A 14,204-nucleotide genomic window follows, 5' to 3' on the forward strand; every position below is an offset into this window, starting at 1 on the left:
CTCTTTTGTAAGTCAAAATAAATCCACTAGTATAGCTGAATAATTAAAAAATCTTCCAGAGAATGGAAAACTTCTACCTTTTGTTAATCCAGTATAATCCAGTATTCTTGGATCATGAATGGTTACAAAAGTTCTTTTTCTTTTTACGTTACTTTCATTTAAATTGCTTATGCGATAAGTTCAATTAATCTGACATATAAAACCATTAATAATCATTATAACCGTCAGACACGTATAAATTTCGACTATGGAAAGGATTTGTCAAACAATTTTACTACTTGTTTACTTGCAAATATCAGTTTGCATAATTAATTATCTACGCCACGATATATGTCCTATACCTCTCATTCTATGTTCTGAATCTGACAAAAAGTTAATCATCGGCTGTTTTCAAAAATTAATTCGAATTAATTCTCAATGTATAGAAAAAACGATTGCAAAATAAAAGTTTCAGAAAGGATCAATTTCCCCATTTTATACTACGGAACCTTTCCATGAACAGGTTGCTCTAAACGATTATCGAAATAATACACGATCGATATTTCGTTCGAAATAAGCAAGAAATCGTCTGGTATAATACACGTACACGGTTATCTATCGTGGACGTTTCCCAAACTGTAACCACGTTCCCGGCTTAGGACCCGTTTAAGATAGAAACGACACGTAGCAAAAGAGCGGAATTCTCGTTCGTCCGTGATTTTTCCGTGGACGTGGTCACGTGTCGCGTGCGACGATGAAAGTGATTTTTCTCGAGTCCGCGTTTCGCTTGCTATTTAGAGCGCGTTTCGAGTTGAACCAGGAAAATGGTACGTGCACGAAAATCAGACCTGGTCGAAGCAGCTGACACCCGATCCATTTCTTCTCCTCTTTTCCATTACACCACGTTCGTGTCCGGCCTTTCCCAATCATTCAGAACATTCTGCGTACATGCTATATATTCGCTGCTTCCTCATCGTTGACGAGGAAATTTGTAGAAGAGTAATAATTTTCCTCCTCGAATCGGCGAAATCTCATTTCTCTTTTTGCCGCTTCCATTAATTTCCACGGATCGCTGCAGCGTATAATTTTGAACGATTCCATCGCTTTTTCTCTTCTTCCGCGTTTTAGATTTAAAACGTTGTATGATTGATACAGAACAGAGCTACGTGTCTTCTCTACGTTCAAGTTTCAGACAGTAGAAGACACGTTATTCGAAATTAAGTTAAACAATTCTCTCGGGAAACGTATTCTCTGTGTTTTACGATCATACGACTCGTTCTCGAGAGAGCACCGTTTTAAACGGATCTTTAATGTGGAAAGACAATGTCATACAGTTGTCCGATACACCTGCGCCGCCTCTTTCAACCATCTATTTTTCATCGAAGCCATATAATATCGCTCGATACAGCGAAATCGATCTCATCACTTATTGCTCTTCTACTTCTCGCCTATCTTGTCAACCATTTCTCTCTCTTTCTCGCCAAGAAGGAATATGGCGTGTGACAAAGTGGCTTTAAAGCAACTGACCCACAATCCGCTCTGTAAGAAGCGTTTCAGCTTCTTCTTTTTCCTCTCTTCTTTTTCTTCTTCTTCTTCTTAAGCTTGATCGTAGTGGCAGATATAAAAGAGTTGCGAGAAATAACAACAATTTATTGTACGATATGCGGAAATTAATCACGTTTTTTGTTTCTCGATTGGCTTCGTTTTCTGCTTAGGATTCGTTTATTTTGCTGGATTTTCTTGGATTCAATGTGGGCAGTGATCGTAGCATTACGTAAATTCTTCTACAATTGAAAATTTTTAAAGCGTCAGCGGGTAGAATTTGATGTACTTGAGAATTAGTTACAGGCTCGGTAATATTGTTCTTAACATTTCTGAACAGAGATTCAGTGTATAGGCCCGTGTTATATTCAAACGCGTAACATATATTGTTATAAGTCACAATGTTGATTTTCCACTGCTCTTCTTTTTCTTCTTCATTGACACAACAGCAAATTATACTTGTAAGTACTCACAACTGTGATTGTCTATGTTTAATAAATTTTTGATACAAAAGAAGCATCTTTTCATTTCAGATCTGCCCTTTAGAATATTGTCGTAACGATACCTTTTAATAAAAATCAGTGCTACTAAGTGATCAAGGCAGTGATTTTTCACAATATTCTATCACTAATACACAATTTGTTAGCACATAAACATCGAATTATAAATTCTTCAATAATTAATTCCTCCTTCAACGAAGAAGTCATACCGTTTATCGTTGCACGTTCTTTTCTTCAGCAACATAATTAACACAGTGTTCTCTAGAACGAAATATGGTCAGCAGTAAAAAATACGGTCAGTAGGTAGGCAAAAGCTCGTCAAGTCGATTCGAACACTTTAAGATCCCCTGGTGAGACTTGTGCTGAGCCACCACGCTGGAAGTAATTCCCTTTCAGCAGGAGAATCGACCCCTCGAACAGTTGGCTCGCTATCTACCCCTGTTTACAGCGATAGCCGAAGCACGTAGCGGAAGAACAGCGTCCTCTTCCAGCCACTGAAAAGCTTCGTCGCTCCTTTCTTCCTCTTCCTTTCCACTTCACTTACGACCCACGATACACTCCTCGATCGGGTGCATAGGGAATAACGATAGTTCGTATCGACACAACAGTCCTTCAGGATATTTTCTGTACCAACTATAAAATCAAAGGCGTCCGAGAGGAACATTGATGATAACTGTCTTCCAGTAAGGCAAAATAATGCCAATTTATTACGATGAAGTTTTTCTTCGTCTTGAAGTTAAACAGATTTTACGAACGACACTAACGGGCCGAATGGTTTTATAAAAACAAAGGCAATAATACGATCTTGTCAATTGTTTATCGACTGTCCGATATCTTTACTGTCTTTTGCTGATCGATCTTGAAGCATCAAAAGAATATGCAAAGAACAAGCGTTTAAACGGATCTTAGAAATCGCCTGATGAAAGACAAGAATCAATAATCTCAAAGCGGAAATAGTCGAAAGGAGGTGAGGATCTGCCGAAGTACAACTACTTCTTCAGAGGTTACATATTAATAGCAGCTGGTACTTCTACTGATATTCCTAGGACGCGAGGTTCTCCTTGGAAATCTATCCGGAATATCTCCATAGAAATAGTTCCGCACGCAATTGCAGACTATCAGTTCCTTGTCACTTTCCGCCTTTCGATTACGCCACCCGCGGCGTGTCGACTGCATAAGCAATCGAGCAACTAGAGAACGTTCTGCATCTGAAACAGCACTGTTCCGCCAGCATTTCGCCGAGGTCGCACCGATGAAAAATGTCGCATCGTCTGCAGCCGAGATACCAACCAGTGTGATCGCCGCTGTCACGTTCAGCCATTCGAAGCTGCTTCTAACTATTCGAAATCGCGTTTCGAGAACCAAAACGAGTCACATTTTCATCAGCTCACGATTCGTCGCCTCTTTTCTTCCTTTCCTCCTTCAATCTCTTTTCACAAGCTCCTGCGCTATTTTTCGTCTTTCTATGCGCTGAACGAAGACACGCTTTCCTCCCTCTTCTCTCCTCCATCTTCCTTTTCACTTTTCTTCATTTTCGTCATCCCTTTCAATGACCAACAATTCACCTCGTTTCTCGAACGTTTGCTTAGCACTGTACACGAGACGCTCGTTGTAACAAGGGCTCCTCGCGAGACAAGACGAAGCGCCCGTTGTAGCGATACCAGCTTCGTTTGTCGATTTTCTCCGACGCCTCTGTGTCCCATGGCTCCCGACCCGAACGCAGGGACAAGGATGCTATTTCTCGAATACTTGTTCCTCGTTTCGCTGCAACGACGCTCCTAGTAAATCCAACAGCGAGAGTAGGTATTGTATTATTATCTGCTATTCGCGACCAAAGTACCGTAGGTTTTAATCTCGCAGATGTTTGAACCCATAGAAACCTGTGATTTCACTCTCTCGAGTCTATTCATTCGTTCATTTCTTGATATAAAGTTGAACGTTTGTTGGTAAAATTTCTAGCGTAATTTGCTCTCGTATCTGTATCGATTAATGATTCATTAAAATGTAGGTAAACGAATGCGAGTGTTCGCTCTGAAACGTCGCAGCTATTGACATAGAAAATGAACGATAGGAAAAATCAATTAATTGAATACACTTTTCGAATTATCATATTTCAAACAAACGTTAGATTCGAATGATTATACCGGTTTTCCGATGGATCGAAGAACCACACTTTTTTGCTCGAACATTTCCGCTTGATTTCCCACAGCTTCATCAAGCTGCTCGTGAAATTGGAGTTCTTCTGAGGTATCCGATCCTCGGTGCGAACCTTCTACCCGTTCTTACTCGAAGCAATCACATCTAGTATTCGTTAGAAAGATCTAGGATATACTGGTTTCTTTCAAGTGGCGTGCGCTTCGAAAACAGATATGGCAAATGTTGACTAGTCGGAGTTACGTTTATCGCCAACAGATGCGTTCCACGTTTGATTCCCCTTTTCTTCATACAGTTCGTCGCTATACGTCGCTATGAGAAAATGGTTTTATTCTTAGCTCTAAAGGCTTTTCCGCGCCAAGCAGACGAGTATCAGCGCTTTTACGTGTCGTCCATCTACGATTAAACACTCGATGACCAGATTTTCAAGGAATCGAGTGTTTCATGTGTCACGGTTGTAATTTTCATTTCCTCCTTTCCACTGCTGTTCCATAGCAAAACTGGAAATAGAATTTAACGTGTCGTATCGACATCTTCTAATGGTCTCTCGTAAATTTCTTTCGTTTTCATCTGTATTCCCCTATTAAATCACGTCAGCTTCACGCTTTCTGTTCTCTCCTTTAGTACGACACGCGAGGCAATACTCAAACAGAGCAGCTATTTGACAAATAACAACTTAAAACGTAATCAAGATATGGCGCGTCTATGTTCAGCATCCGATCTTAAACCGATCCAGCTCATGTATTCGATTCTCGAGCATCGAAGCACTACGAATAGTAGAGCAGTGGTGACAGCACGATGGAACACGTCCACCTTGGCGCACGTGCCTTCTGATTGCATGATTAAGCCCGTCGCAGTGTCCGAAAGCACGTTCTCTTCTTTGTTTTCCACGAGCGTTTCCCGTCAAAGAGAAACGGTTGCCGCACGAGCGCGGCGAGGAAGTTCGCGTGCGGAGAACGTGGCGAGAGAACTTTCTTCCTGCCTCTCTTTGATCGTGTCCAGCCGGTTTATTCCCTTTCCTTAACTTTTTCTCGTCCTGCGTCTCCTTCCTTTTTCCTTTCTCCACATCCTTCCCCTTTGTCTTTGTTACCTTTTTCCTTTTTCTCCTTCGCGCTACCTCTCTTAATACTCTCGACCCACTCGTTGCTCGCGTGCGCGTGCCTCCTTTTTTCCTCTTCTTGGTTGCTCGTCGGAAAATAAAAAAATATTCTGGCGAATCTGAAGCGGAGAACGAACGGGGGCCCCGGTTTCAGCACGACGCTCGTGATGCACGGAAATCGTCCCCTTTTTCTGGCTACGAGTGCCGCCTAATCGTTTACGTGAAGTACCTTGCTAGCACCGCCAAAACGACCATCACTAGTGTCTGTACTTTGTACACGCTAGTAGCGCCGCTACCGATCCAGCACTCCTTCTCCGTATACGGCGCACAATGTTCCTGAAATCATCCGAAAATCGCGTACAGGTTAATAGCGTTATGGAAAAATCGCTAGTGAACAGGGAACGTCAACCGGTTGACACGTGACGATGGTCATCGGTGACCCACGTTACTAGATAAATTGCATGGACTAAAAAACTGTTAAACTTGACGCAATACCATAGCTTACATAATATGTGAATGTATTTCTTAGAAAGCGATATAAACGTGAAATATTTGTACTTGCACGAGGATTGACTCAGCCTACACCGTTTAAGGGTTGATTTAATATGCCTGTATTGGATCATGCAATTTTTTAACATCGTTGACGAAGTAAACATTGACGGTAAGAGACACTGACATAAGAGAACTGTGGCAAACTAAAAATTGATATTGATGGATAAATAAGAAATTAATTGCAAGTATGTGTGCAGGAAAATAAACTATTTTATTTCACCATCTTCGATAAGAAGAAGCCACCCGATTTGTTTTATCAGAAGACCTTACGTGTATAGACGTATCGCGAAAGAACTCATCTATTCTGCCGTTTTTAATTCCCTTTAAGTATCAAACAAAAGGTTGAAAATATTAATTTAATAGCCAAAAAATGTACTCATTGATCTTCTTGGTGAATTCTAGATCCAATTATATTGTACACAACATGCAAAAAAATTTTTTAAAAGGCGATGAAAATCTTAAAGAATAATGAAATTAAAAAATTCGTTCATATCTTCGATGAAAGTAAAATTTTCATCGGGATGTAACATCGTCTCCCAACGATATACAGGTCCGTGTAAGTATTTTGCACCGTATGTTCAGCCAGTAGATACATATTTTAAGTAACTTCACGAGAGCTGCAGCATTACACGACCGGACGTGCCTCGTTGTGGCGACAACAGTTTCTCCCGAGGCAAAAGTGGCAAATATTTACCTTAAGAAGTGAGGTCGACATTCTGTCGAGGAACCCCTTTGCAAATTGAGCTGTGTCATAGCCACATTGCCGACGAATCGTATGATGCGAGCATTCCAAAAATTCCCTGAAGCCACTGCAACAGACGTATCCCATTTTTAGTCCTGTCGATTATCCAGAACTTCGTAGTTCAACTTCTCACTCGATGCTTTTACGCTTTTACGTTAAAGCCTGCAAAGCTGAAACGTTTATTCGCAAGAAGGATCTCTCGAAACCTTCCACTCTAAAACACGAATACATCTTTACATAAATTTTTGCTTTGCAGATAATTGTCGCGAATTTGCTCGAAGGTAAGTTTCATCAATAGCAATTCTCTTTAAGGTTATCATGTCTTGTAGTTGATTTACGATGTCCACGTGTATGCGCTTGAACGTTCCAGTTTTAATTGATAATCCCGAATTAGACATTCGAATTAGATAATTTATTCGTTCTTACAATGTTAACTTTACATTGCTACGAACACTGACACGAAATTCAATATCAATTCTTTACCTTGAGACAAATGAACGTTTCGTCTAATCAACAGTTAACTTTATCTTATGAAAATACCAGTTTGAAAGTAACAAGGCAAAAGAGTTATGTAGTTACAGATAAAAATGTTATCCCTCATTATGCACTTGTGATATCTAAGGTCAAATCAAACGGCGAGCTGGTGAAATTTATAACGAAGAATTAATTAACAATCGAGCTTAATGAATGGAAAAAGAATCGTAACGAAAAGAAATATTCTTCTTTACTCTTTATATAATGTTAATTGAAAATTATTACATTATCCGTTCCATTCTCTAAACTTCATATCAATAGATTTTCATTTGTTCTAATCGGTACAAAATATAGTACAATAATAAAAAATTATCACAATAGAGAACGCCAAAGTAGTAGTCGAATATTTTGCGTTAAAATCTGAATAAATTTTCAATCTAGAAAATAGCACATACGTTATTCATTGGAAACTAAGGCGATCAGTTTGTATTTAAAGATTTGTCAACGTTTTGAAATTATCTACGTATGTAAAACACACCACCGTAATGTTACGATTTCACGGTTTAAAAATAGTTCAGGGAAGATAACATACTATCTATTCAATTTGTAATACAGGAGTTTCAAATTGTCAACAACCTATCAAGACATTAACAGCCGGGATAATTTTATGAAGCACGCATTTGGCAAATTACATCCTCGCTTCTAAGCGGCAAGCTCCAAAGATAAGATACACGTGAGCGTTCCGGATATTAAAACTCGAAAGGCGAAGCGTGAATCGAGAGATCTCTCGACGTCGGAGTTTCTTTGCCACCCGTCTCTTTCCTGTCAACGCAGCCAATCTTGTTTTTCTTTCAATTTCCCGGCGCAGCGACTGAAAACGCGCAACGAAATGCAAATTATATTACATCCTGCGACGAATGCGCCCCGATTGAAACGTATCGTGGTTACGATTCTTGACGATAAAACAAATTGCACGCGTCTGGTCTATTTCCGAAGCCAACTCCACTTTTGTCATTTGAAAATTTCGTTCTACAAAACTGGTTCGAAAAATGTTTCTATAATCAGTAACAAAATTAGATACTAACTTGTAAATATTGTATTATATTGACTTATAGTACAGTCTATATTAGCTTGTAAAGCGGACTCAAGAGAAGTAGTCTTTTACTTTAGGTTTTTAAATTATAAATTATAACCATACGTTCTTTATTTTCCATTCGATTGCGATTTTCTATCGTTGAACGATTTCTTATGTGCGAGGCAATGAGAAAGAATGCTCGTTAATCCGCGTGATTTCTTGTTTAAAGTTTTATATTAAAATTTTCTCGATACTCTACAAATTTGTGTTTAGTGAAACGCGAGCGAAATTGGAACATAAATATTCAGAGTTAACCTAACTGCATGTCGTAGACTATAGTCGAATTTAACACTGAAATCGTGTTGAATTTCATTGAAATAAAATTGTGCTTAGCAGTAACGTAGGATTTATATACTGAGTGATACGATGGATTCAAGAGCATTTATTTTCCTACTTTGTAAATTCTAATAAATTAACGTAATTGCATATACTATATTTTAGTGCTGTATACATTTAGTAGCGTATGGAATACATTATTCTGCATTTATTGGATCTATGGAATATTTGATTAACGTCGGTCTACTAATGGATTGACTTATTTTTATTCCTGCTAGAGCAATTAAGAAAATACACTGCTATAAAATGCAATGATGTTTATAAGAAATCACAAATTGGCCATTATAGTTTCTCTGACAATCCTTTCCATTTTTATTTTTTTCAGTCATATGAAAAATCAATAGACGCTCCAAAATTATAGTAACATAATTTTTCCTTTCTTCTTGCATTTAAAAATTTCATTTCGCCTGATATCAATAGCAAGTATCCAGAATAACGCTTTGTATCCATAACGTTGCATAGCACAAATCTGCAGTATAATATTTCACATATGAAAGTAATTGCATTTGATTGTCAAGAACTAAAAGTAGAAGAGCTAACGATTCCAATGCAAAAACAGAATGAACATGAAACAACTAATGTGATATGTATCTATCTGCATACGATTTTTTCGAAAACTATGAATATAAAAACAACTAATGTAATTATGTATGTATGTTTAAACACATTGACAGCATGAATTTAATATGTACGTAGTTTCTTGAAACTAAATACATTTCATATTTAACGATTTGTTGGCACAATATTGCAAATGAAAATTAATTCGTAGACTCGCATCTCAGACATACCTATAAGAACTACTCTGAATCAATTTCTTTGAAATTAAAACTATTTATTATAAATCCATCGTATCTGCGTGTAACATTGAAGAAACACAGTCTGCCGATTTTTCACAATACGAGAGTATTGGTGCGTGAAGCCCATAATGCGGTGGAAAATATCTCATGTGAAAATATCATCAGCGGAAAAATCCATGGAAGCGTTTCCGGGATTTTAATTAAACGTATTTATACGATTTCAACTATAGGTTCGCCGAATTTTTTTTTCCTCGTATTTCAACGGCGACGTTCAAATCCTCCTGCCCCTTCCCTCCTACAGAACATCGATGGAACTGCGCAAAATCTCGCGTTTTCGCAAAAGAACATTAATTGTGGAGTACACTATGTATCCTATTGTATATGTTGTCGCTATCGTACATTATGAAAAAAGTACGGAAAATTGGGCGAGTCGTTATTTATGATTTCAATGCGGAATGTCTAACTTTGTATTGAAATTCGAGACTAAGGGGGAAAAGTTTCGGCAAATGACAAAGAATAGACTGATTCGATGATGGATTTACGCGCTGTTAGTACAATACATCAGTTGTCCGCGATGCCATAAATCGACGTCAAAATGAGACACGCGTAATTCCACCATCTTTTGGAATAAAACTTTCTATCAGAGTTCCGGGATACTAGCCGTCTGTCGTTTATCAAAACAACAACAGATTGAACAGCTTCTGAATTCCATTGTTCAAAAATACTATATGAAACAAAGTTTCACGGAGGAATTATTTCTGAGACTTTGCTCTTACTTTTATTGATAAATTTTTCTATAGAAAATATTTCTTACTTGTAGATTCTTTTAGTATCGTTACGTACGTATATTGCGGACATAAAAAAAAGTATAACAGTATACGCATACCGTTTAAAAAATCGAATCGATTGTATCCATTGAAGAAATTTTAAATAACTCGTGCATTTTAACGAATTTAAATATCGCGGGATTATCGAAATAACTCGTTTCGATATACGTACAGATGAGATACACAGTTATTGCATAAAGTTATTTCGAACGCGTCTAATCGATTTACATAAAAAAAAAAGAATTCAAAAAAGGAAAGAAAAAGCTTGCCCATATACGCACTTTAGTTCGACGAGATTAAAGCTTTAATCTAGAGAAGCGCTACTTCGCAATATACGAAAAATATAAAATATTCAAAATCGCATCTCTCTGTTCCATGTTAATAACATAAATTTCTTAATATTCTGTTCGAAGAGAACAGTTGCCATTATACATATTATACATTCAATATTATGAAATACCTGTTCCTTCTTCATCGTCGATGATAAAAAGATATCTAGTATAATACAAGAGAAAAATTGAATACATTTAAAAAAAATGTAAAAGGAACAGGAAGAAAATGAAAAAAAGAATGGATGAAAGATATTAGCTATAGAAAACTTAGATAAAAATTGTTATCTTAATATCAGCAACAATTCTTTCTTATTTTTTTCGTACTTAAGCAATTTTCTACCGATAGAAAATACAATTCGATGGAAAATGACCTGAAAAATGCAGAAAAGTTAATAATTGAACAGCGATTTAAAAAATTCTTCCTGTTGTTATTCGGAATAACCGCAATGAAAAACGCAGGAATATCAAGAGATGTAAAAAAAAAGAGAGAAAAAACATGGAAGAAAATAATGCGCAACGTTCGATACGTATTCGCATTGTAGTTACGCGTTCGCTACTAGCTTTTCATCGCGTTTGTACTTTTTCCTCTCTTTTTTTTTCGACGAAGCCGTGTAAACATGACGCGAGGGAGGAAGCTTTTCACGCTGATGCCTGTATATAGAACGTAATGTCATTAGCTTATCTACGCCACGGTCTGTTGCAGCTTTTGAAATTGTGCATCACCCGCTCGAAGAAGTCGGAGATGGTTGACAAAAAGAGAAAGGGATAAGAAGAGCGAGAGACAGACGAAGAAAGAAAGGGAAGGGAATGGGTAAAACAGAAGGAGAAAAGGAGGGGAACAAATGACATAGAAAATGGAACCATGAAAGGGGAAAAGTTGGAAAATTAATTATAGCTTGAAATTACACGAAGGAGAATGAAAAATTAAGAATTAAAGTGCAAATTATAAGTGAGAGAAAACTGTAATACAGAAAGAGAGAACAGTGAAGTAATAAAAAAAAGAAGGAATCATGATTGTATAAATTAAAATAAAAGAATAAACAGTATCGTAACGGTAGAAGACAGATTGTAATAATTCTAAACAAAATTGGCGAAAAGGTAAATATATAAAATCATTTGAGAAGGAAATGAAAAGGACAAAAATAGAAAGTTAAAAAAAGAGGAAAAAAACAGAATATAAAAGATAAGTGTAGAAAAAAAGGACGCAGTGAAATTAAATACAAGAGACTGATATCGATAAAACTGTAACTGTAAAAAAAAACAAAACAAAAAGAACTAGCGATTCTTGTTATTTATTCGAATGAAAAGAAATGTAATTATACAGAAACGTAGGAAAACAAAAAAAAAACACGCTCGAGTACAGGAAAGAAAAAACGTAGCAGCGAGTAAAACGACAAAGAAGGAAAGTGATACAAATTTAGGAAACAATTAGCCGCAGAAACAGTAAAATGGAGAAGATAGAAATACAGAAGCTGAATGGAAAAAAGAAGGGAAAAACAAAGTGGGAGCAAAGTGAAACGGCGGAGAAAAAAGCAAAACGATGCAGAATAGAGGAAAGAAACAAAAACCAGGGAGGAAAATGGAAGAAACAGCGGGCGTAAAGAGGAAGAGAGTGATAGGGAAGAAGACCAGAAAGCGAGCCGACCGGGAATAGAAATGGCTGAGCACACGAGAGGAAAAAAGAATTTCAAACACATCCCGCCGCATATGAACACGACGCTCCCTTAACTCTCTTATCGCGTAAATTCAATTGCACCCTTCACCGTGCAAGCTCTTTTTACATTAAATCTTTTCGTGCACGTCCTATTACGTTTAATGTGCTTAACAATATAACTCGCCCAAAGGGAATGCTTTCAAGCTATCTCTCTGTTCTACGTCTTCGACCCTTAATTTATAATACGTTCAAAAGAAACCAGCACCGTTAAAACTCCCCCAACAAAATTTCCATCCGTCAAATACTATAAATATTGAAAAATTGCATGGAATTTCGTGAATTTTTTTTAATAAGTCCTTATAACAATTTTTATCATCTTTTAAGAGTAATAATTTTCACAATATCCTTACACGGTTGCCAACGCGAAGAAATTTTAACTACATTTCTTTTTACGGAATTCTTATAAAAATTCCTTCACGGCGCAAGGGACAGACTAAATAGAATTTTCGATCAGACGCTTGCCTGACTTAGCTCGGGAGCAAAATTTTAATTAAATTTTTTACGTACAGGAGTATTCATGTTTCCGAGGTTATACACGATGCTCGTCGTGTTGATAGCGTAGTATCGACTATGCTCTAAGTTGTGCTTCGTAATTCGCAACAGAAATACGAGAATGAAAAGCACGCGTCCGTTCATTTCCTGATCCGTAAAAACGTGAAAACGACGAATAATGTTTGTAAATTAATGCTCATTTCATTGCATTTTTCAAACATAAAAAGTCAAATATTCTACGATATCAAAGACAAACAGAATAATACAATCACGTTTATACGTGAAATGACAATAAACTGCGATTTCATTTTAAAACATTTCTTTTTATATCATCCCTGTTTACTATACATAACTTAAAAAGGCAAAGTAAAATATTGTAAAAATCGTGACAATTATCCGACGCAATCGTCACGGTATTATTAAAAGGAAAAACATATTATATAATTTTGTATAGTCTTTTTGACAGCAACGGTAGATTCAGTCGGATACGTAGATTCAATAGATTCACGCAAAAGCGTAACGGATACAGTCGAGACATTGACAAAAGTCAAGGCTGGTCCGCAATTTTATTCCAACGGTTACATATGTACATATGGAAATACATTAATACCAAATACGATGTGCATAAAACTACTGCAACGCTGCTTACGCGATAGAAATCATTTTTCGTTTTATTCATCGGTAAATCATGCAATTCTTAGATCAATATAATTTCTATTTGCCCTAATCTTTTTTAACTGCGTGTAATTCAAATACTCGTAAACAGTATCGTCTTGCGCATTGCACGGCTTTCAATACCCAACGCATATGTAAAAAAGAAAACACTGTTAAATTGAATTCTAAAAGAGGTATTCTAAAAGAAGTATTCTAAAAGAAGTATTCTGAAAAAGGTATTCTAATAGAGGTATTCTAAAAGAGGTATTCTGACACGTAGATGAGGTCATAATATTGATATGTTTTTAAGGCCAAGAATACTTATAATACCTAATGAAACCCGAAAGAGAAAAAAAGATAAAGACGTAAGTTTGTGCGTCAACAGAAATCCCAATGGAGACTATGAAAGTGTTACATGATACGTTACGCTATTTTGGACACGTGTCACAAAAAAATTTCGGGCTTTGAACAAACACCATTTTTAGTTTGTTTTTATCCAGTCTCGAATGAAATTTTATATATTTTATGCATTAAGAAGCGGTTAAAGCAAAATCACCGAGGTTATACTATTTTCATATTTACTACTATTTATATTATTCATATTTTTTAATTTATGTTCTTTCTTTTCAGACTCGTTAAAATTCCTTCATTTGTTATCATTATTTTATTCTATATCATTTTACTACTGTATCTTTTTTCCATCATAGAAGTGCAGTTCAAATCGTTTTTCTATGACGTGTCTTTAAAACAACCGTGAGTCCTTAAACCTATACATTTTTAAAAACGAAATGGTCTTTTAGGTGAAAGTCTTCGTCCATTAACTCCATCTCATTTCGTATCTCGAGTGAAATTAAATTAAATCGTTTATATACACT

General features: G+C 36.7%; 1 protein-coding gene across 1 annotated transcript in view; it reads right to left on the reverse strand.

The window, feature by feature from the left end:
• Positions 1-344: 344 nt before the first annotated feature.
• LOC117212752 overlaps positions 345-14,204 on the reverse strand; it is a 78,268-nt gene continuing 64,408 nt past the window's right edge. The window contains exons 5-6 of the mRNA XM_033457779.1: positions 6,521-6,635; positions 345-5,610 (exon numbers count right to left, since the gene is read on the reverse strand). Of these exons, the coding sequence (XP_033313670.1) occupies positions 5,491-5,610; positions 6,521-6,635 (235 nt within the window). The 3' untranslated portion in view covers positions 345-5,490. The remainder of the gene's footprint in view (positions 5,611-6,520; positions 6,636-14,204) is intronic.

Source organism: Bombus bifarius, unplaced genomic scaffold (genome assembly GCF_011952205.1).
Source record: "Bombus bifarius isolate JDL3187 unplaced genomic scaffold, Bbif_JDL3187 scf7180000008366, whole genome shotgun sequence".
Taxonomy (NCBI): domain Eukaryota; kingdom Metazoa; phylum Arthropoda; class Insecta; order Hymenoptera; family Apidae; genus Bombus; species Bombus bifarius.